The sequence below is a fragment of the Schistocerca nitens genome, chromosome 2, assembly GCF_023898315.1.
Source record: "Schistocerca nitens isolate TAMUIC-IGC-003100 chromosome 2, iqSchNite1.1, whole genome shotgun sequence".
Taxonomy (NCBI): Eukaryota; Metazoa; Arthropoda; class Insecta; order Orthoptera; family Acrididae; genus Schistocerca; species Schistocerca nitens.
Genome location: NC_064615.1, coordinates 776,251,780 through 776,276,680, shown reverse-complemented (window position 1 = coordinate 776,276,680; position 24,901 = coordinate 776,251,780). Strand labels below are relative to the sequence as shown.

The following is a 24,901-nucleotide window of genomic DNA, read 5'->3' as shown; positions in this document are numbered from 1 at the left end:
TAATCTTAGTATTGTTTTCATATTTTTGTAGAACTCACACCTGAACAGCAGAAGATGCTCATTGACATCAGAAGACGCAAGACTGAATTGCTGCTAGAAATACAAGTAAGTGTTTACATTAATTCAGAGACTATTTTATGTTTCTAATTCATAATTTCATATCTTCTGAAAAGTAACTGAATAAACTCAGGTCAGGATAAAATAATTCTGGGAAAGACTTAAATATGAAACATCCAAAATTCCTTGAGAAAATGTTAAAATTTTGGTTGGAAACTTTAATGCATGGATATACAAAAACATTGTTGAAGAGTATCCAGCTGATACGAAAACAATCAGAAATCGAAAGAGATTAACTGCCTTTTGCAAGCAGTGCAATCTAAAAGTTATGCCTACTCGTTTCAGAGCCGTCCCAAGGAAGAAAAATAGTTGGGACATGACCTACTGCCTAGACCATGTTACAATAACAACAACAAAATAGAAGGAAGATCTCAAATACTAAAGTGTGAAAAATCTATCAAACAAAACAAGAACATCTACCAAGATTATTTTTCAAAGCTGAAGATTAACAACTGAGTGGAAATGGAGGAATTGTTAACAAAAGCGACTGAAAAGGAAGTATGAAACGGAAGCACAACTATGTGATGATGCCCTTGATAACAGGCTAAGGACTTGCAAGAGACTTTGACGAAACTGAGGAAAACTGGAATGAATTCAGCAAACAAAAGAAAATTACTGCAAAGTTTATTAAAGAGGAAAAAAGAAAGTATGATGGAACTGGTGTAGAAAATCTGAAGAAAGGCTTAAAACAATATAATTCTAGGGGATTTTACAGAAGCTTCAAAAGAGCTACAGTGGGATCACAAACTCGAGTATCTGTTCCAAAAGGCAGGATTGTAACAAGGAGAATTGCCGAATGACTAAACTTCGAGACAGTCAAATGTAAATCCACAGTCAAACCCACCAAGGATCACGGAAATAAAAAATTGTCAAAGAACTGAAAACAGTAAGTGCCTGGGGAGGGTGTAATAACAGCTGACATGTTTAAATTTTGAGGGATCAGACAGCAGAAAACTTACATCGCGTAATTTCTGACATCTGGGGAAAAAAATACATGTTGACTGGAAATATATGCTTATACACCCACTCCACAATAAGGGAGACTGCACTGACTCAAACAACTACCAAGGAATTTGGTTAATACCAGTTTCTTACAAAGAACTTTCCAAAGCCTTATTAAACATAATAGAAGAAGTGGATCATCAAATAGGTGACTACCAAGGAGGTTTCAGAAGAGGAAGGTCTTGTATGGAATAGATTTTCTGTCTGAAAAGCATCTCCAGAGTAAGAGCAATAAGAAGTAGAAATACTATAGTTGTGTTCATTGACTTTAAAAAAAGCATGTGACTCAGCTGACCAGCAGATTTTCTTGAGTGTTTTGGAACTATTCAGAACAGATGTAAAAACTAGGGCAATTATATATCAAATGCTAATGGAAACCATCACCAAAGGGAAATTTCAGAGCCCATTGGATTTAGACAGGAGTTGGTCAAGGAGATGGACTATTACCCAACTTGTTTATCACTGTGCTGGCAAAGCTAATGAGAACATGGAAGCAAGTCATAAAAGAAGGAGTAGAAGAATCTGTTTGGGTTCAAAGATGTATGGTGTGGAGGTGGAGTGTTTAGTTTTCACAGATGATGCGATAAGGAAAATGGTTCAAATGGCTCTGAGCACTATGCGACTTAACTTCTGAGGTCATCAGTCGCCTAGAACTTAGAACTAATTAAACCTAATTAACCTAAGGACATCACACACATCCATGCCCGAGGCAGGACTCAAACCTGCGACCGTAGCGGCCGCTCGGCTCCAGACTGTAGCGCCTAGAACCGCACGGCCACTCTGGCCGGCGATGCGATAAGGAAGCAGCTATAATAATGCTCAAAAAAGCTATACAAGATAGCATAAGAAACAGGTCTCATGATCTCTATTAAAAATAAAATACGGGGTATACAAACATGAAGGTGATACTCATCTGAATACTGAGTTTAGAACAATCCAGAGAGCAAATAAATTCAAGTATCTTGTTAAATGAATCCCAACTGAATGGGCGTAATAAAGAATCAAACAAAGGATGAGCTAGAAAGATAGAACTAGCATTTAGTACAGAATAAATATAACAAAATAACAGTCTTGTACAGTTCAAAGGCAGTACGCCTCGATTAATAAACCAGTAGTACTTTACAGTTAGTTCACTGTGCCTGAAACTGAATAAGAGAGGAGATACAGAAGAACTAGAGAAAAAGGAAAGAACAATTTTAAGGAAGATCTTAAGACTGCAAAAAAGAAACGATGATACATGGAAGAAGAGGAAGAATGAAGATATGTATAAACAGGTGAAGGAGGTTGAAGACAATATACACAAGAGAAGGCTGAAGTTTTATGGGCAACTCTCTAAAGAATGAGCGAACGCAGATTGACAAAGAAAATCTTCATCTACATTACATATCAAATGAGTTGAGGATGTAAGAAAGGACACGGAAGAAGTTGGGATCAGTCATTAGTCAGAGAGATATTTAGGGTAAAGGGGTATTTCAAATGAAGGTTGACAATTTCAGTGTACAACAACGAAGATCATCCAGAAAGAGGAAAGAAAAAGGAGCCTCGGCGAAAGAATGAAGAGATTTGGGAGGAGAAGAAAAGAGTAACCAGCAAACCATTTGCTTCGCTGGTCAATCGTAGCCCGAAGTTGAAAACGAGATTAACAGTTATCTGTCCATTAGTATTTTCATGTGACTCCATTTCATAAATACTTATGCCTCATTGATTCTGACAACTTAGATTGAATTAATAGACTGTAGACAGTTGTATTCATGTGGCATATGGTCATACCCTATCATTGAATAGCTCACATTCTCGAAGTAAATGTGTTATTGATTTTTCTCGTTTGTGTTTGGAAACGAAAAGCCCGTATGCAGTGCGTTTGTTATTTTGCATCCCAGTCTTACGCGTAACGGCAATGCCCTCTAAATAATGGGAACATTCCTCGCAAAAGCCGTTAAAACGTGGTAATGAGCTGTCCCGGTAGAGAGGCGGCGTTCCGCGCGTGACTAACAACTGTGCCACTCTGCCGTGTCGGGGTTATTCCCGACTTGTGACGTCACAAGGACGCGCATAGGCAAGGACGCGAGAACGGCTGCGTTGCTACCCGCCGCATCTGCCGCGGGGTTGCAGCTGCCATGTTGTTGTCGGTTAGCGCGAGTGTCATCCGCGCAATCTGAGGCGCAAACCGTTATTTCGCAACTGTGTTTGAGGAAGTGTGTTAAATGCCATTCACGATTGAAAAGTGCCCAAAACCACATAAATTATTTTAGAAAATTTATTGGTACCAAAAAACGTAAATAATTCACAAAAGTTAAAATAAATTTGCAACTTTTTACCGCAGATTTTTCCGTTTTGTTCGCAAAATTGTGTGTGTCTTCCTAAGACGTCTTGGTGCGTTCAGAAAAATAGTACTGTTCATAACGCTGGTGATTAATTCTGACAGAATTTTTTAATCTCATAGACTTAGTGTCTGGCGACGTTTCTGGCAATTGAACGTGTATACAAGAAAAGTCGGTCAGGCAACATAAAGTGTTACATATAGATGTGCTATCTGAGGCGCTCATTATTCAGGTAGGGATTCCGTTCTTTGTTAAAAATGTTTTTCTAGAACAGTATGTTGATTTTCGTCGCAAGACGGATGACAGTTTTGAGTGCTGTCATTAGTAAACAACATGAATCGAAGTAAGATAGTGCCAAGGTTCTAAGGGTAGATAGTTCCTGTTACTTTAACGGTGAGTGACGAAATAGTTTTCAGATTTCATGACGAAGAACTCTGGCTGCACTAGCTGCTTGTGGGAATCCATTCCACGATCTGACTTTTTTTTCCAAATTGGTAATGAATTAATACGTCTGTTTGGCAGGGAAGGATGCGAGTTTGCTTAGCAAATGTTGTTGTTGTTTTTTTTTTTTTTTTTTTTTTTTTTTTTTTTTTTTTTAAATCGAATCCAATGACAGAATCGCAACAGTCGCTTCATCACGGCTTTTGTAATATAACGGAAAGGTCTCAAACATTGTTGTAATATTCGCTGTATTTAGAAATTACTTACCGTAGGACTGCTTTCTGTGAACTCAAGAATAACTTGTGCGTCATCCACATGTTGTTCCATTCATTGCACGCTACGGTCTACGAGCCAGATGGGCGTAGCAGAGTGGTAGCAACTCGGCATAAAAGTGACACGTATTGGTGCTTCTTGACTTGCAGAGTGATTTTAGTTTCTCTGGCTTTCTGTCAAAAGTTTGACGCGTGCTGTTATATTGAATTAGGTAACGTTCTATAAGGGTAAAGATCTCTTTTTGAAACATTGTTTCATCTGAAAATAGGCACTTTTTCAGACAGTCATGTCAGCATCTATGGAGGTCAGATGGAACACGCGAATCCCTATCGCAGAGTCGATCGTTTGGGTGCAGTGCTTGGACCATGTGCACTTCGTACGGGAAAAGATGCAACCACTTATATAACACTTTCTGGACAGCTGGTCTTGGATCCTGCAATTCGCTTGATGCACTGCGAATTGACTTCTGGGGCTGCTTTTAAATTCAGCGTGCACTTTGTCAATAGATGCGTGAGAAACAAGAGAACGTTCACTTCATCGAAGGTCTTTGACAGTGTCTGTTTTGTAATCACCTCATTATGCTCGTTTTGCCGATGCTGCGCTCGTATACTGGTAGTGAAATGTCTATCGTACTGTTATCACGAATCTGAATTTTGTGTACCGTATGACACCTCGCACCTTCTCCTGGTCTGTCGCCACTTGGAGGCACTTCAAGTCAAATCTGCAACAAAGGATAATGGAAGAAAAATTTTGAGAAATGCTGTAAGTTTTACAGTAGACTAATATTCACTTTTTGTAATAGTTTCAGTGTTATGAGTTTTTGAAATGATAGCATGACTTCGTGAACACCCTGTACGTCCTGCATTCGTACTCTCGATTAAGGAAGTATCGACCCATCGTACATTTTTGGCTCTATTTTTATCCAGCTCCTACTTGGTATCAACTGTACGAGGATGTTGTATCTTATCAGACAAGCCAAATAGACGATAATGAGAGGATTCAAATAAGAGCGGCGGATTTCTCTATGCGGTCGCTTATCCAACTTCAATGACAGATTCTGTAAGAGATGCGTTTGAAACACAGAGACGTTCGCCGTGAAAGTTCTGAAAGCGTACGGCAAGAAAAGTCAGGCAACACATTTCTTCCTCTTATATAATATACATCTCTCCGGAAGATCAACATGTAAAAATCAGAGAAACTCAAGCCGAATTTCACCATCAAATCTCTCATCCCGTGCACTATTCGCAAATGGAAAAAAAGGAGAACTGTTAATGTTCGTGAAATCCCCCCTGTCACGCACCTTGCGAAGTATGGACGTAGATTTTTGTTTATAGATGCTGTTTCTGCTCAGTTCGGCCTGCTTCTTACAGCCCAGTTCTTTTTTGTCAGTATTCCCAGTATTATTTTTTGTTTATTTCTTTTAGTTCTTGGATGCAGTTTGTACACCGTGCAAGACGAGATATCTCTTCACCAGATTTATGCCGCCTGTATGAAAAATGTTTAGTAAAATTTAAACTTTAGACCTCTCTTTCAGATGGCCGGAAAAAGTCAATGCAAAGCAATTTATTTTTGTAACGCTCTGATAAAATTGTGCCCCAGAGGATGATCCCGTCGTAAGCTGGGTATTATTCTGTCTGTTTATTGAACAAATTCCTCGCCGTCATATTCTCTGTAATTCCCGGAATTTAAGAAAAGAGGACTGTGCTGTAAAAGTTTATTGTCTCTTTTATGACTGCAATCATTACGGCCAGAATGGAAAGTTGCATTCGGAATGTGCGTTACTGTCGACGCCTTAAAATAGGGAACGAACTAGAGCAATCATGTATACACGGTGCCAGATACAATCTGAAAAGCGTGTAAGGATGTTAACAGGGTAGGTTGTGTTGAGAAACAGTTGTTAAGAAAAAACTTTGATTTGTTGGGCCGTTTCCGAATTAATAAGCATTGAAGTTAACCAATCAAGCCGTTACGCGCTCAGATTCAAGCGGACCGCCAGACACTATTACTGTCAGTTGTTCTCGTAGCGTAGATGATAGCGCACGAGACTGGCCAGCTTGTGGCTTGGATTCGATCCTTATTACTGTCCCATGTCCAATTTTTGTATCTTGTCTTAATCGGTTCTAGGAAACCAAAAGAACACGTTCGGCGACACCGTCCTTGGCGGGCAACGGCGTGATAGGCTAACTTGAATGCTAATTAACATGGAAATGGCGCAACGTATCGAATTTTTTTTCTGAACAATTATTTGTCAGCACAATCTACCCTGCAACATCCTTACATGCTTTTGGAACTGTTTTTGACCACCTTGTACAAGCACATGGAACAGAAATACATATGTCTCGCTATTTAACGCACTATATCAAATGGCTCAAATGGCTCTGAGCACTATGGGACTCAACTGCTGAGGTTATTAGTCCCCTAGAACTTAGAACTAGTTAAACCTAACTAACCTAAGGACATCACAAACATCCATGCCCGAGGCAGGATTCGAACCTGCGACCGTAGCGGTCTTGCGGTTCCAGACTGCAGTGCCTTTAACCGCACGGCCACTTCGGCCGGCACGCACTATATCTTGACGTGTTTGGCTATTACGTCAGGTGGATACAGACATGCCTGTGTTGAACCGTTGGACGTTAACAGTGCTTCGTTTAGAAGGTCGTCTTCGTTTTGCTGGCCTGCGAAACAAAGATTTTGAAAATATGCGTGTGAAGTAAGTTTAACCACAGAGGAACTTGCGTCGTTGCAAATGTCAGTGCTGACAAACTGTGCAGAATCGTAACGGACTATGCGAAATAGCCATTGACGCAGTTTCAACTAATTACCAGCGGACAGAGCGGCGACTGCTCGTTTGCCGTCAGCGATGAGTCAATGTTTTTCCCAACTGTGTATGCGGCTTTGGTGTCAGACCTGTGCTCTTGGAGAGCAACTTGCATCATACTTAAGAACGCAAAATTATAACAAACGCGAGAAATGTTTAGCGATGAGAAGCAGAAGGAAACCCGTGTCCGAATCTGTCATCAACCAACGCAACGAAGTATCGCATTCGTAGGAGACGAGGGCTGTCTATGCAGCGATTGAGTCCATATTTCCACCGGCAATCGGTCGCGATCACGGAATAACAAACAACAGTGCGAAACGTTTCGCCTACGGTCCGTCAGTGTACAAAGTCACGTTTGCTACCGAAGGGTGGCCTAGTGGCAAGCGTTGGCGTCTTTAACTTCGATGCTCTATAGCGTCGTTGGATGACGTTTCCAGACACGGTTCCTATCCTCAGTTTGTTTCTCGAGACACCCTCTTCTGCGACACCCTGTGTAAATGGATTCACAAAAAATATTTACGATAAAATGCACATGCATTACAATACCGCAATGAAACCAGAGTGTCTCTACATAAGCAAATGTCTAGCACTAAATTATAAATTATTTAACGAGAAATACTAATAATATTATGAGAAGGAAAGCTGCTGCTCGCCATATAGCGGAGATGCTGAGTCGCAAATAGGCACAACAAAAAGACTCTGCCGCGCGGGATTAGCCGAGCGGTTTAGGCGCTGCAGTCATGGACTGTGCGGCTGATCCCGGCGGAGGTTCGAGTCCTCCCTCGGGCATGGGTGTGTGTGTTTATCCTTAGGATAATTTAGGTTAAGTAGTGTGTAAGCTTAGGGACTGATGACCTTAGCAGTTAAGTCCCATAAGATTTCACACACATTTGAACAAAAAGACTCTCACAATTGTAGCTTACGGCCGTTTTAGTTGCCTGAGACTGCAGTCGTGTGTGTGAGTTGCATTTCCATGAGTGTGCTGTTTTATTAAAAGAACAACAATAGTGCTGCATCTCTTCGCGAGCATCGACGCATTAGAGGAATACAGAGAGGTCTTTCCGCACCAGGGTTGAAGAACATGATTCGGAAGTTAAAATTAACTGGATATTTAGGAACTGCTCCAGGGAGAGACCGGCGGCCAGTTGCGCCATAAATTGTTGGAGAAGTTACTGTTACCATGGCTGAGGATGCTGGACGCAATGTGCGATCTTCAAGGAGTGCACGAGCGATGTTACGATAGCTGAACACCTCATGGTCCACCTTTGAAAAGTGCCGTCAACAGTTGCGAACTGGTATCACTAGTGCGGTTCCAGGCCGTCTTGGATGTAGATGGTCGTCACATTGAGCAACATTTGTAACCTAGAACGAAAACATGGAACTCAATTTACAAATGTTGCCCTCTCATGTAGAAATGAAAATGTGTTTCTTTCGGTCGTTTTTTCTTCATTTCTCTTCCGCATGCCCTTACAAATGTTTCCCAAAGTTTAATTGTCCTACGATCGTTCGTTTTTCATGAGGATAGTCAAGTAGCGAAAGGTCAATTATAACCAACTTGTATTCCTTAACGAATTGAGTAGCTCGCTCTGTACAAAATTCTGCCGCCTCAGAGTTCTTTTAACTCAACAAGAACAGAACTTTGGTACCTCAGTCACTATTACATACAGAAAACTTCGAGAAATTTGCTGACAGTTATTCGACAGTTGAGTTATCGTGATTGGTGAAACTCCGGTTTTCAAATTCATTTTAAGTTTTTTTTTTCATATTTGTCAGTTTTCTGAACCAGTTCGTTGGTGATTATAGACACGTGGCGTCAGAAGTCAGCTCATTCCACTTAACCAACAGAATAGCAAACGCAACAAAAAATTACGACATTGTCGACACCCCAGATATTTGGGTTTGAATCGCGACAGATCCCTGACGTTTAGGAGACAACTAGAAATTTTTACTTACATCAACATAATTGTATGTACTTTTAAAATATAATTCTGGAAGCCTTACGTTAAATAAGACGCACAACCACGTCTGTCATGGTCATGAACATCTGTCTTACAAAAGACGCTGTTGATGCACAACCTCTTTTCTCATCATATTCCGTCCATATGTAGTACAAATTTCGCAATGAGAGTTGCCAACTTGAGATTTTTTTGACACTAAGAAAAGAGAATTCAGATTTTTTGCGATTTTCAGTTTGACACTAAGTCGTCAGACTTCGCGCTAGAATAGCAACAAAATACGTAATACATAAGTATGGACTATGTTCAGTGATCTTACAACACCAGATGCCTGAGCAGTTCATCGGATGACCAGTGGCTGACCACACTTTTTAACCTGGGTTCAACTTACATGAACAGTGCATAGCTGTCTATTCGCAGAACGACTAACAACTTCCATAATATTATTAATCAGTCACAGAAGGCTCATTCGTTAATTCTTTTTCATTTGTATAGCAGATAGTACTAATCGAAATTTTGGAGAAGGAAAAGTACTGGCCTTGAGGGACAAGTCCGCTCCAATCCTGTTCGCAGAAGTCTTCAAAACCTTCGGGCAAACAACAGCATTTTTGTTTCAGCACCCTGTCACTTGTCTTTAAGATGCTACAATACCGAAGCGAACTAGCAGACGTGTCAAGTTGAAATTCATGGTATATATTAAGGAATACGGTCCCTTGGCGATGTAAAAAAAATGAATTTTCAAGTCAGTGGCAATCAAAACATACGGCCATTTATGTCACATATTTTGGTCCTCGCAAACTCACTCACGAAAACCTACGGGGTACTTCCTGTTGACCTAAGCAGCAGGGTTTCACAGAACCAAAGGAAAAAATCCGAAAATTGTTGATTTGTAATTATATCACACGAAAAAAATTGTCGTGTGTTATCAGCCAACTGTGTCCGTCCATGTGTTACGACCCCTTTTTCTCACGAACGGGTAGACGTATCAAGTTGAAATATTTGCCACGTACCAAGGTCTATGGTCCCTTGGCGGAATAACAAACGTTAGCTTCTTAATGGAGTCAAAAGATACGGCCATTTAGTCACATATTTTGACACTCGCAAACTTAACTCATAGAAACTTCTAAGGCACTATCCGTTGCTGTGGAGTCATGAAATTTGGCGAGAAGAAAGATTTTACACTACAAAAGTGTCAAAAAATTGTTGACTTGTAATTATATCACACGAAGTAATATTTATTATTTTCATTCGTTATCTGACTTCAAACTTGAAATTAAAACATTCTCGAAAGTCTTGGAATCCCTGGGACCGATATCGCGTCAGTATCGATGTCGATAAGAGGTAAAATTCGTGGAGATCCTCGATTTCCGGAGTGGATGAACTGTCTGTACACATAATTAAGTTTGTACGAAACCCTAAGTGCGCGAGTCGTACTAGCACGTGGCCAGTTTTTCTCTCCCCCTTCGCCCCTCTGTGCTTATGCCCTTGGCGAACACCCCTTTGGTACGACCCTGTTTCCATCTAGAAGCCCAGGAGTGAGTGTGTAACAGTTTCATATGTTGCACAGGCTGTGTTTGGATAGAGAAGGTCGGCAGGTGCCTCTCGCTGTTGCGTGAGCTCCGCCGTAAGCATGCGAAACTGAAGAAGCAGTGTTGCCTCGCCTACTGTGTTTCCTTCCTTCTACATTCGCCCTATCTGCGACTCGTCAGCAGTCGTATTGCACTGTTGCTGTCATAAATGTTGAAAGTGCCCGTTCCCAGACCATGGAATATCACGTTTCACGACATATTGAAAACAAAAGAAGATAAGAATATGTCTCTCGGTTGTAGCGTAGTAAGTGAGACGTTTCGGTTTCCACATTAAACTGTCAGCTTCTAAAACTTGCTGGACGAATTGGTTCGCCATTCGTTGGAGGACAGTGTCTCACGACATCACATACATTCTTACGTAATGAAATAATGTTGTGATTAATATAGTTGATGATTTTTTCAGAGGAGGGATACAGCAAAATATAATGTTAAATACAAATTAGAAGGAGTGTCGCGAGGAATGAGAGGCAGTGGGACTCACTCAGCGATTAATAAATTAATAATCTACCTTTTCTTAGTGTATGATCTTCTTGCAAATGTCAAAATATTTACACGCTGTGATGTATTTATTTTTGCGAGTAAAAATGTTAATTAAAACTTAACGTTGTAATCATTCTTCGCTCTTTCCAATTCCGGCGTCATAAATAGGGGTTTCCATGCAACAAAACTCAGTCTTCGAATGACTTTCGGTAATTACCTTGAAGATCATGGTTATTGGTAATAACTGCCCCTTATGCCCCTCCCAGTTAGTATCAAACAGTGTAATTCTTTGTACCCCTTCTCTATTCCGAGTTAATCCGTACTAGAACTAAAAACATATTTGCTTACTTGATCTTCATTGAACTTTGCCATGACCTTAACTAAGTATCATTGTATACGTAAAATTTGGCGCTCTTTTCAACTCTTAAATCAGGTATTGGGTTTCTTATCTAAAGAAATCACTCCCAAATTCCCTTGAAAATCACATTCAAGGTCACGGCCGTTAGTAGCAAAGCGTGACCCACTTTGCCACTTTCAACTTTTATCAAAAAATTTGTGCTGTATCGTATTTCCAACGAGAGTTGTTCCCCAGTGTGGATTAAAATGGCTCACCCTGTGTATATATGATGTAGGATTTCTCGCAGCATCGCCAACAGTGCCATTAGCGACGGTGTAAAATCTCGTATTACTCGAGCACCAGACGAAGTGGCGCAGAGGTTAAGACAACGGGCTCGCTCCCGGCAGGAGCGGGGTTCAAAACCAGCCCACTGTCCTGATTTAAGACATTCGTCGTATCCCTGAATCACGATGGTTCCTTCAATTGGCCATTGTAGATCCTTTCATCCCTACTTGTACCGCTCTGTTAGGGCTCTGTTCCAGTAACATTCCCGTCGACGGTAAGTTAACCCCTATCATTCTCTTATCCTTGCTCTCTAGCGAGAAATAGACCTTGGGGGGTGGAAACTGTCACTCCCTGTAGAGGCTGTCAGCCAAATTGGATGTAAAATTGCGATTTTTCGTTTTGTCGCTTTCGAAATTCGTGTTGTTGCATGGTGCAAGCATATTATTATAATTTTGTATTTTCAAAATTATTTTAAATATCATTTAAATGTTACGGCTCTTCAGGGGAGAAGCCCAGATATCTCTATCTGCTTCTGTGTATTCGTGGCGCAGTATAGTGTTGGAGGATTCCCTCTTCAGTCGGTAAACGAGATGATGAGCTTCATAGCGTGATTGAGATTGAGTGCTATCCACGAGAAACAATTGAAATATTGGTATTGTGTCGGTTGTCTTGGAAAATGAGTTTTTTTGCGGGGGCATCCTTGATAACAGTCGAGGGAAACAAAGAAACTGGAGGATGGACATGAAATAACAGGCCACAAAATACCTCCTGACAGAGAGAGAGCCTACAAGTATGTTAGCAGCTAACACTTCAGAACATCGAAGGAAATTGAGATACAACGAAGACATATTAGGGGCATACTTTTTTCCATAAAATGTTGACCAATGAGGAACAACATTATGAGCTCAGTATTTTAGATGCAGAAACACAGATCAATTTCAACTGATTTATTTAATACTGGAAAGTAGTACACACACGACAGTCTTTCTGCTTAGGTAGTAAAAGCAAACTTCGTTACAGGAGTGTAGACTAACTCATAACTGCGAAAGGGCTTACATTGCTGGACACGAGTCTTTTAACAATTTAATATTACTGGATACGCTTGAGGAACTGATAAACAGTTTGTCATACGAAATGTTTTGGCACGTTCTTGATGGAGATTTTTTTGTAGCCTGCCAATAGTTTGTATAAGTAATTGTTTCCCGCACAATAGAACGTACAGCAACAAATCTTTTTTAGTGGGACTGGCGCCAGTTGCTTCGCTCGTCTGCGGCTAATCTGATAAAACGATTTTGTTTACGTTTCTGTGGTAACGTAGAGCAGTTAGTTGCGCGTCGCAGTTGAAAATTGACTTAAGCGCAGCTAACCGTCAGAGATCTTTCGCCATTCGGAACATAATTCCAGTAAACGTATGAAAAGCGAAAAAGGCTATCTTAAACTAAACGGTTGTTCGTACAGCTCAGTAATGAAGCTGGCGTCGTCCTATTGGAGATTGGTTGCCATTGTCCTCCTTGACATATACACCAGCTTCATGAGTCAGTTTTCTGGGACCTACAGTTTGAAATGGAATTCAAACTGTTTTGCTTATAAATAGCTGGAAGTGAGGTTAGCGTTTGCGTGTTAGATAAAAAGACCAAGGTAAGTAGCATGTTGAACAGTATTACATTGGTTTCCTGTCTTGGTATTTATTTGACTTGGTTATTAATAAATACGACGGTCATTCAGTAATTAAAGAGACAAATTGGTCTGGAGAAAAAAGCGTTATTTTTACGAAACAATACTTTTTCTACTGTTCAACATAATCCCCTTGAACATTTATGCACTTGTTCCACCGGGCTACTAGCTTTTTTATTCCTGCTGCAAAGAACTCTTGACTTGATGTTTGAACCACTTTCCCACGATTTTTTTCACGTTGTCCTGGAACCTCTTCCCACGTAATGTCTCCTTCAGTGCACGAAACAAATGGAAATCACTAGGTGCTAGATCAGGATTGTAAGGGGATATGAGGTAGTATTTCCCGTCCCATTTTGTCGATGATTTCACGGGTTAGTTAAGCAATATGAAGACTTGCGTTATCTTGCTGGAGAATCACACCTCTCCTCTGAGATCCACGATGTCTCTCTCTCATAGCCTTGTTTAAAGGGAAATCCGAGTAGTATTGGCTGTTCATTGTACGCTGCTCTTCGAGATAATCGCAAAAAACTGGACCTTCAGCATCCCAAAACACCGTCGATATGACTTTTTCTGCTGATGCTTGGGTTTTGAATTTTTTCTGATGATTCTGGCTCATGATAGTGAGCCCAAGTTTCATCACAAGCTAACATTTTGGTGAGGAAGTGTTCATCTTTTCTTTAATAACGTTCCTTTAGCTCTGTGCACACTCTTAACCTTGTTTCCTTGTGTAGCCGTGTCAACCCATTTGGGGCCCATCTTGCACATGTTTTGCGGTATTTCAGATTGTCACATATAATGTTAAGAACTGTAACAGTACTAACTTGAACCTTATCAACTATCATTTCCACAGTCACACGGCGGTCGGCACAAATAATGTCATCAGTTCAAATTTCCAGTGAGGTAGTTGAAACTGCAACTGGTCCGCCAAAACGGTGTTCATCAGTCACTGAGTCGCGACCATTTTTGAAATGCTCTACCCACTTGTAAAAATTTGCACGATTCATACAGCCTTAACCATAAAATTTAGACCTTCCACAGTATATATTGACTGGTATCTCGCCTTCGGCAAGTAAAAAACGGATAACAGAACGTTGTTCAACTAATGTGGACGTTTCAAGCGGACTCGCCATCTTGAAATGTATTTTTGAAGTTATATACAAAACAATGTTGATACATCAACTGATCAGGGCTCATCTCAGTGATACCAACTGAAAGCCATAAAAGTACCAAACTTGCCCTGCTAACAGTTTTTCCCCCAGACAAATTTGTCTCTTTTTTATTATTGAATGATCCTCGTATTAATAATTCGACGGCGGGTCGCCACAATCGAGGATTGAAGTAATTCAGTGGCGAAAGTTGGAAATTTGTGCCGGATTGGGGCTCGAATCCGGATTTCCGGCTTTACGCGAGCTGTCACCTTTAGTGCTTCGGCTATCCGAGCACGCTCCCCATCCGACCGAAATTCTCAACTCACCGCTCACTGCGAGGTAGTGTTCCTGCCCGTTAACGTCATTTGCTCGCAGCGTTTCCTGTATTCCCGCAAGTGGTTTCGCCATTGAGTTATTTCAGTGTCCTGTTGGGTACCTCCCACGAAATATTATTATTTACGGTCGCTGTATCAACAATATTTCCTGTTGGACACATCCGACAGAACTGATACGACCCATATATAATAATACATATTAGTACAAATCCTCATTAAACAGTATGAACTAACGTCAAACGCAGTTTCAAAAGAGAAAAATACTCGAGCGTGTCCTTCGTGCCGTTGTTTATATTCTTTTTCCTGACGCGCAAGCAGACCGCCGTATCTCGCTTTACGACCTTCGTGGCCGAGGCGCTATAGATTTTTTACTGAGAAATTCCTTTCGATAATGATATTGTATCTGAGTGTCTGCCGAAACGAGTGGCGCAGTTTGTCAAACACGGAGGAGACGACTATGACTGTCGGCTCTAGAAAGTGATTAGCTATCAGTATGGAATGTTGTTGGTGGTTCCGGTTTCAACTTCTCGACGTATAGCACCGCCAGAATGTCTCCGAATGTATACAGCGGAAAACGTGAAATAGCCGAAGAAAAACAGGGCTGTCATTAGGAATCCTGTTGTCGCCCATGTACTATATCCGGCAGCTACCAAAATACATTCGTTTCTGCTTAACTGTAAGAAATGTACCGACAATTTAAGTAAAGGAAGTGGTTTTGCTGAAACTGCTAGCAATGTCGTACAGCACCATGTATGAAACGCTAGTTTCGAGGAGAAGGGATGCCATTCTTAAGAGCCCGCATCTCGTGGTCGTGCGGTAGCGTTCTCGCTTTCCACGTCCGGGTTCCCGGGTTCGATTCCCGGCGGGGTCAGGGATTTTCTCTGCCTCGTGATGGCTGGGTGTTGTGTGCTGTCCTTAGGTTAGTTAGGTTTAAGTAGTTCTAAGTTCTAGGGGACTTATGACCACAGCAGTTGAGTCCCATAGTGCTCAGAGCCATTTTTGAACCATTCTTAAGAATTGTCGCAAATCTAGGATTATTATAACTCTAGCGTTATGGTTTTCTGTTAACTCTCACTGAAACCAACCACGTAAGTGCAGTACCTCGATAGTTGGTTTAGCGTGGCGACACTAGCGATACGCAGATTGTGTTAACGAGAAATGTGGCATCAGTGGTGGGTGCAGATCAGCTGAGCACACATCTCGCGTGCTGTGATAATTCGTGTTTTTCGGCGGCAGAAGCCGTCCCTATCTTTCCGCACCCATTCCTTCCATTGCGACGCACTCTACTTCACAGAGAAACAAGTATTAGCAAAGTCTTGAATGCACAGTTGAGAGAACTCATGTTAACGTGTACAGGTTAAACTCTTCTTATAGGTTAAACTCTTCTCTTCTCCTTCTTTTTCTTCTTAATAAAAAGAAGAAGGAAAAAATAGCCATGCTAATCACAAAGCTAACAGGCTTTCTCGCATGTAAGAAGACGCAAAAAAAGGAAAAGCAGTAGTTATTGTCTACGGTGCGTCTATTAATAGCTTCTCGTTCACAACATCTGACGTGAATGATGATTTAATTTTTGGGAGTATAGCACAATCCTTTTAGGCGCGTTTAAAATATAACAGAGATCTTCTGTTTCTGAATATATGATGATCAAACAACTGGCTCCATTAAAAAATGGCTCTGAGCACTATGGGACTTGACTTCTAAGGTCATCAGTCCCCTAGAACTTAGAACTACTTAAACCTAACTAACCTAAGGACATCACACACATCCATGCCCGAGGCAGGATTCGAACTGCGACTGTAGCAGACGCTCGGTTCCAGACTGTAAGCGCCTAGAACCGCTCGGCCACCTCGGCCGGCACTGGCTCCATTACATTAGCCTTTAACATGATAATTTCGCCGTATCTAAAGGTCTACATACACTACAGAACGATTCAAGCGGAAATGAAGCGCGAGTTTAAAGAACACGTGAAAGGCAAATTGTTTGCGCAGTAATTGTAGGCTGTACAGAACGGACGCTGTTTCCACCAGTAACGTACCAGAATTTATAGGACGGTAATAGATAGGTATATTCAATATCAGGTTAATCAGAATCCAGTATACTTCCCCCCCCCCCTTCCAAAATTAGAAAGCTATGCAGCTTGTTAGTGTGTCATAATTATCACGAAACGTTTCGATGCGATTTCAGAATATGACGCTGTCTGCTTATGGCGAGTTCATTCGCTTTTATCTGTGTTTCTTGTCTACATGCCCCTGTGTATGGCCTTTTTTCTACCATCTGCGCGATGCCTTATTTTCTGCACATTTGTCATAGTAAGGTAAGAGTCTTTAGACCCATCTTAGAGGAGTAACTTTATATTTCGAAATTAGACATGTATGTTTTCCTTTTTGAAACAGCAGGTGAAAACTCAATTTAAACTCAGTGTATTATCATAAAAATGGTAATAGTTAATTCCTAACGATGCTATGCCATGGAAATAATAACGCTGTGTATGCAGTGAAATTAGGGCAAATGGATGTGTATAATGTGTTTTTTTTTTCACAGTGTAAACCCATGGAACACGTGTAGGGCGCAAGATGGAAAATGGTTTCAATAAGAACCCGTATCCGTAGGCGAACTATTTCTGTGCCACAGGAACAAGTATTACAACTGTGTGGTTCATTTTCTATTGTCTAATTGGTGAAAATAGTAATTCAGTGTTATTCTTAAGCATTTGTGATTAGCTAGCTAATGTGGTAACAGTGTTCAGTGCTAAGTTACGCGCGATATGTACAGCATCCCCATCCCACAGTACTCACTCGTTGTGTCTTCTTCCATTGAGGTTAAAAGGGTAGATCAGAAGCAAGAAACCAAAATGAAATGAATGTATGTAAAAGAAGGAAATCGACCTTTGACAAGTTGCATTTAGTTTGAAAATAGTATGCTGATAAATAATGAGCATGTGGAGTAGAATTACTGACGCTCAGTTACTCATTAAAGACTTGCTGGAAAGCGTACAATTCTTATTGAAAACATTCAGCCGATATATATGAAAATATTTTGGCTGCTATGTTGTCGGATTTCACTTCTAAACCCTCCCCTCTCTCCCCCCGCCCCGTGATAGTCATGATCGAGTGAGTTTCTTCAGAGCATTAGAACAAGATACGTATGCTGTAATATACAGCATGATAAGTCCTACCAAGTATTTACCGAAATTGATTTTTCTTGTTGTGTTCTGTGTAAAGATACTCACCAGTGTTACACGTCCTTGTAGTAAACCTGTGTCTGATGGGGAGTACATTGTAACACCGAAAAATGTTTCGGTTTGCTTTTAGAGATCGTGATATCAGTTAGTCGATGTTACGTGACAGATTACTCGGTATGAGGCCCTAGGAGCTTACAGAAACGAACGTGTTGCTGGGAACTATTTTAGTACGCATGGATCAAATATCTAGTGAACACTGTAGGCGCAGTAATTCTATGCTTGGAAGTAGATATGTCGGAACGTGTGGTTTGGAGAAACGATGAAGTAAGCATCGTGTGTGGAAATATGCCGGGTTCTGCGTGTCCAGGAGCAGTTTTGTGTTGGCAGAGTGAACATGTCCCTAGAGCTGGCACTGGATGCTATGCTCTGGCTCGCGATACAGAAGACGAACGCTTTAGGGAACAGAGCACTTCTACAAATATATATTTCGGTGTGGAAATATGCCGGGTTCTGCGTGTCCAGGAGCAGTTTTGTGTTGGCAGAGTGAACATGTCCCTAGAGCTGGCACTGGATGCTATGCTCTGGCTCGCGATACAGAAGAGGAACGCTTTAGGGAACAGAGCACTTCTACAAATATATATTTCGGTTAATCTGCGTATCTATAGTGAGTCTGTCTGTCTGCGTCTTCCTCATATTTTTGTGAGTAACTCCTTAATTAATTATGATCTAACGCACACATTCTCTGAAAGGATGAGGTAGCAAACAATCACCTGAACTTTTCAATGAAAACTAGTTTCAGTTTTGCGTAAGTTTTGCTGTAGGCTGCACCAGTAACATGTCTTCCATCCATTTCCATTCAGAGGTGCACCCCATATACGAGAGTTAGCGCTCGTCAAAGAGAGGTAAGATAAAGCTTTGTAATGCTCGACTTTCTTGTAGTATCTTCTATTGCATTTTATCGAGAATTACAGCAGCGATTTCACGTTCAATAAATAAACAGATCAAGAATTATGGACCTCGTCTTTTAACATTCTTATGTGTTCCATCAATGGCGTTCAAATGAAACCTTCTCAATAATTAATTAAAAACCATAATCTAAGCTTATTGTGTTGTATATGAGCTGTCGCTCCTAAGAAATGAAGAGGTCAGCGGAAGAAAGTGGTCACCAACAAGAGCGTGTTTTGAAATTTTGCATCTTATAATTTTGATTAGTTTTTATAGTACAGCGGTGCATGCGAAACTACTTGTTACCAGGTTATGGTGTATTCGAAAATACAAAAGATTACGTAATCAGACTAATGCTTAAAAACTGAGGGTTAACACAATTCTTCCGCCGACCCCTTCAGTTGTAAGCATACCCTCGACACTTGCATCGACCACAAGTGTCACGTGCCCGTTACTTTGTACATCTCACTGAACAGTATGAGCTGTTTACACACCAACATTTGTAGTCTGCAACTCTTCCCGGTGTGTGCCGGAACGTACTTAATCACTATTATGATCGGTTCTTCATATTTCAATTACAAATCGTGTGCGAGGAATCCGACTGTCTGTCTAACTCTGTATCAGGTCTAAGTTCTCTGAATTTATGCATGTACATTAATACTCTACAGTCCGCTTTCCAGTATGCAGAGGAGGATATTTGAGGAACTACTATTATTTACCCTTTCTCATTTTCCATTTGCGAATGGTGCGCGAGTTGGCTATCGGTAAGCGTCCATATGCACTAAAGTTTCTCTACTCATCGTGGCCATTTCGCGAGATATATGTGAGAGGACGTAGTATGGTGGTTCACATTTCTTGGAACGGGCGCACACGAAAATTTAACAGTAAACCTCTTCGTGATGCATAAAGCCTCTCTTGAAGCGCCTGCCACTGGTGTTCGATGAACACCCCAGTGACAGTCTTGCGCGTTCCGATCGAATCCGTGACGAAACTTCTCTATTAATCCTGCTTGATAAGGATCCCAGGCTGGCAAGTAAGAATTGACGGAACGAGAATTTTTTCAACCTTTACCGTGGATTAATGTTTGGATCAGACCGCCGGACACGTATTGTTGTTGTGGTCTTCAGTCCTGAGACTGGTTTGATGCAGCTCTCCATGCTACTCTATCCTGTGCAAGCTTCTTCATCTCCCAGTACCTACTCAACCTACATCCTTCTGAATCTGCTTAGTGTATTCATCTCTTGGTCTCCCTCTACGATTTTTACCCTCCACGCTGCCCTCCAATGCTAAATTTGTGATCCCTTGATGCCTCAAAACATGTCCTACCAACCGATCCCTTCTTCTAGTCAAGTTGTGCCACAAACTTCTCTTCTCCCCAATCCTATTCAATACCTCCTCATTAGTTACGTGATCTACCCACCTTATCTTCAGCATTCTTCTGTAGCACCACATTTCGAAAGCTTCTATTCTCTTCTTGTCCAACGTATTAGTGGATATTAATAGGGATGCTTTCCGCCTTTCGCCTGTATAACGATTTGCACTCTGCTGGGGACACTTACAATGAGGTCAGAATGAAATTTCGTGGCAGATAAGAAGTGTGTGCTGGACCGAGACTCGATCTCGGGATATTTGCCTTTCGTGGGCAAGTGCTCTATCAACTGGGCTACCCGCCCTCACAGCTTTACTTCCGCCAGTAACTAATCTCCTATCTTGCGCACACTCCGCTACAGATTGAAAAATTCATTCAGATATCTGAATGTCTGTGGAGTGCTTCCTCAAGAGCCGAAAGCAGAGAACGTAGTAAGGAGCAAAGTCGACCATATAACTTAGCACAGTGGTATTCCACTCGGTTCAGGACGGGACTCTGGGCAGGCCAGTCCACTTCAGGAATTTTATTGTCCACAAACCATAGGCTCACAGAAGCTGCTTTATGTCAGGGTACATTGTCATATTGATACAATCCATCATCGTCGCCGAACTGTTCAACTGTATGCAATGAACGATGCCGTAAGATGTGTTCGTGTCCTTACTCATTTAGCGTTTGCTTAAGTGCAATAAGAGGACCACACCTTAACCACGAAAAACACCTCAATACCGTAACATTATATCGTCCGTACTTCACTGTTGGCACTGTATATGTCGGCAGATAACATTCTCCAGGCATTCGCGAAAGCCAAACCCTTCCGTGGGACTCCCACAGGGTATAGCGAGAATCATCACTTCAAATTGCTCGTATATATTCATCCACTGTTCAGCCGGGTCGCTCTTTACACCACGATATGCGCCGCCCAGCACCGAATACAGAAACATGTGGCTTATCGAGGAGCTGTTCGATCATTGTACACCATTCCTTTTAACTCCCTAAGCACAGTCATTGTGATAGTTGGACCGCTGATACCATTTTGGAATTCACGAGTGGTTCCTTCCGCTGATTGCTTTCGATTTTTTACAATCCTCCTCCTCAATGCTCGACGGTCCACGTCCGTGAGTGCGCGAGGTCTCCCTGGTCCTGCTATAGCTGCGGTTGTTTCTTCGTGTTTCCGCTTCACAGTCATATCAATTTATTATACACAGACTGATGGCATATAACCATCATCAGAATGTGATCGTCGTACTTTCCGTGCTTGGTTAGAAAATCTGGAGAGAAATTCCGCCTTACGAGAGGCACCATGTGATTGTTTTTGTTTTATGCAAAACTAAATAAAGCACTCCGTCTTCAGGCCACGAGTGGCCTACCGGGACCATCCGACCGCCGTGTCATCCTTAGAGGAGGATGCGGATAGGAGGGGCATGGGGTCAGCACACCGCTCTCCCGGTAGTTATGATGATATTCTTGACCGAAGCCGCTACTGTTAGATCGAGTAGCTCAATTATCATCACGAGGCTGAGTGCACCCCGAAAAAATGGCAACAGCGCATGGCGGCTGGATGGTCACCCATCCAAGTGCCGGCCACCCCCAACAGCTCTTAACTTCGGTGATCTCACGGGAACCGGTGTATCCACTGCGGCAAGGCCGTTGCCTCAAAACTAAATACATCAGATGATATCTTTCATAAGAATTCTCTTCATTTTCATTAAATAATACCATAACTTGACAACGATGAGATAGGGACGTTGTCTTAGTCTTCTGATTCAGCTGCAAGATCGTAAGAAAAAAAAAAAAATACCTGAATCAGTATAGCGAGACAGCAGCTTACCGATTACGATTCTGGACTTCTTCGTTTCGTCGCTAGATCATAGCATTCTGTTTTGCTGAATCTCATCTGTTGATCTAAGTACCTTTTTTCTTAATAGTAAACGGTGGAAATCTGACATTTAATTCACAGCAGCTGTTTACAAAAATCTTTTCGCCTTCAACTTAGCCATCTTTTGTAATAATCAGACGCAATATGATTTCGCACTGCAGAAGTACTACATTAAAAAGTTAATATCTATTACATCCATAAATGATTCACGTATTCTCTTCTCAGATTGTACTTTCTGTTACTTGTAGTTGCCAATCTTGTCTTGAAAAACAAAGCGAATGTATGACAGAAGTGTTTTATACACTATGCAAATAGTTCGTTACTGCGATGATTTCAGAAACAGCTCAGTTTTGTAGTAACAGTTAACAATTTTGCATATTAGTAGCTCCGTCAAGTTTCATTAAAACATATTAGGCTCTTATAGTGTTACGTCAATGTGTCTAATATGCCAGCTTATTTATTTGCTTCAGGTGCCATACATCAAAATATTTTTACTCGCATCTGCATGAAACAGTGATGATAAAAGAAATTATAGCACGATGGCCTGCCATCACAGCTATGCGGAGTAGCCGTGCGGTCTTGGGCGCCTTGCCACGGTTCGCGCCGCTTCCCCCCCCCCCCCCTCCTCCCCCTGACCCCGTCGGATGTCTGAGTCCTCCCTCGCGCATGGGTGTGTGCGTTATCCTTAGCGTAAATTAGTTGAAGTAGTGCGTAAGTCTAGTGACGTCAGCAGTTGGTCCCATGGGAACTTACCACAAATTTCCAAATTTACTGCCATCACACTGTCAACAATCATTTGTACGAAAAGTCTATAAAACATTTCTGCTGGCAGAGGCGTTAAGTTTCAAATCAGTAACGGTCCTGTTTAACTGAAGTACCGGGTGATCAAAAAGTCTGTATAAATTTGAAAACTTAATAAACCACGGAATAATGTAGATAGAGAGGTAAGAATTGGCACACATGCTTGGAATGACGTGGGGTTTTATTAGAACCACCCCATATTGCTAGACACGTGAAAGATCTCTTGCGCACGTCGTTTGGTGATGATCGTGTGCTCAGCCGCCACTTTCGTCATGCTTGGCCTCCCTGGTCCCCAGACCTGAGTCCGTGCGATTATTGGTTTTGGGGTTACCTGAAGTCGCAAGTGTATCGTGATCGACCGACATCTCTAGGGATGCTGAAAGACAACATCCGACGCCAATGCCTCATCATAACTCCGGACGCGATTTACAGTGCTGTTCACAACATTATTCCTCGACTACAGCTATTGTTGAGGAATGATGGTGGACATATTGAGCGTTTCCTGTAAAGTACATCACCTTTGCTTTGTCTTACGTTGTTATCCTAATTATTACTATTCTGATCAGATGAAGTGCCATCTGTCGGACATTTTTTGAACTTATGTATTTTTTGGTTCTAACAAAACCCCATGTCATTCCAAGCATGTGTGCCAATTTGTACCTCTCTATCTACATTATTCCGTGATTTATTCAGTTTTCAAATTTATACTGACTTTTTGATCACCCTGTAAATAGCGTACATACACTTTTCATCGACTGCTATCTTCCTTTCAACAAGAAACTACTTGTTCTTGCACAGTCTGACAGTGCCAATTCCTGAGCAAACAGAAAGAGCAGATAATCAGTTGTTAGCACCCCACTTAGAAAACGAATGGATATAACTTAGTTCCAGTGTGATGAAGGTAGAGGAATTATGGGCAAAGTTTAAACGGATTGTAAAACGTGCCCTGGAGAAGTTTGTGTTGAGCAAGTGGATTAAGAACCGAAAAGATTCACCGAGGTTTAATAACAAAATTCGGAAAATGTTGCGGAATCAGAGACTGTCGCACTCTTGCTTCAAAAAAGAACGCGCAAATGATGACAGGCAAAAATTGTAGAAATTGCTGCGTCTTTAAAAAGATAGAGCAACTACCACCGTCACATCTTAGAAAAAGATCTTGCAAGAACCAGAGCAAATTTAGCTCCTATGTGAAATCGCTAAGCGCGTCGTAGGATTCTATCCAGTCACTCGTTATGTGGCAAGGGAAGGTAGCATTTAAGAAATCATTCTCGCTGGAGGATCGTAATAAACATACCGTCGTATAGACTCCCGTATGGAGGACAATGTGATATGCATCCCTGGTGTAGAGAAGCAGCTGAAGGAAATGAAAATAAATAAGCCGTCAGGTCCGGATGGAATCCCAATTCGGTCCTACGGAACCTACGGTACCCTTCTGCATTGACCACTAATTTAACTTGCATATGTCGCCCAGCGCTATGATCCAAGCGACTGAAAAGCTCAGTTGACTCGCATGTGTATAAGTACTCTAGAGGAACGGTCCCGCAAAATTACAGACCGATATCCTTAACATCCGTTTGCTGCAGAATTATTATATATATATTCTCAGTTCGAATACAAGAAACTTCATAGAGACGGAAAGTTTCTATCCACAAATTATTATGGATTTAGAAAGCATAACGGTAACGAAACTCAGGTCGCCCTTTTCTGACATGAGACCCCGCTAACCATGGATGAAGGGCAATAGACAGGCCAAAATTCCTAGATTTTTGGAAAGCGTTTGACACGGTACCCCACTGCAGACTCTTAACGGAGGTCCCAGTATAAGGATTAGGTTCTCTGATATGCGAGTGGCTAGAAGAGTTCGTAAGTAATAGAACCCAGTACGGCAGGTCTGCCACAGGGAAGTGTGGTAGGAGCGCTCTTATTCTCTGTATACGTAAATTATCTGCTGGGC

The 24,901-nt window shown here is 41.5% G+C and overlaps 1 protein-coding gene across 1 annotated transcript in view; it reads left to right on the top strand.

Moving 5' to 3' along the window:
* Window positions 1–24,901, top strand: part of LOC126237022 (cytohesin-1) — a 208,428-nt gene that overhangs the window by 9,403 nt on the left and 174,124 nt on the right. Inside the window, exon 2 of the mRNA XM_049946763.1 lies at window positions 32–105. Within this exon, the coding sequence (XP_049802720.1) occupies window positions 32–105 (74 nt within the window). The remainder of the gene's footprint in view (window positions 1–31; window positions 106–24,901) is intronic.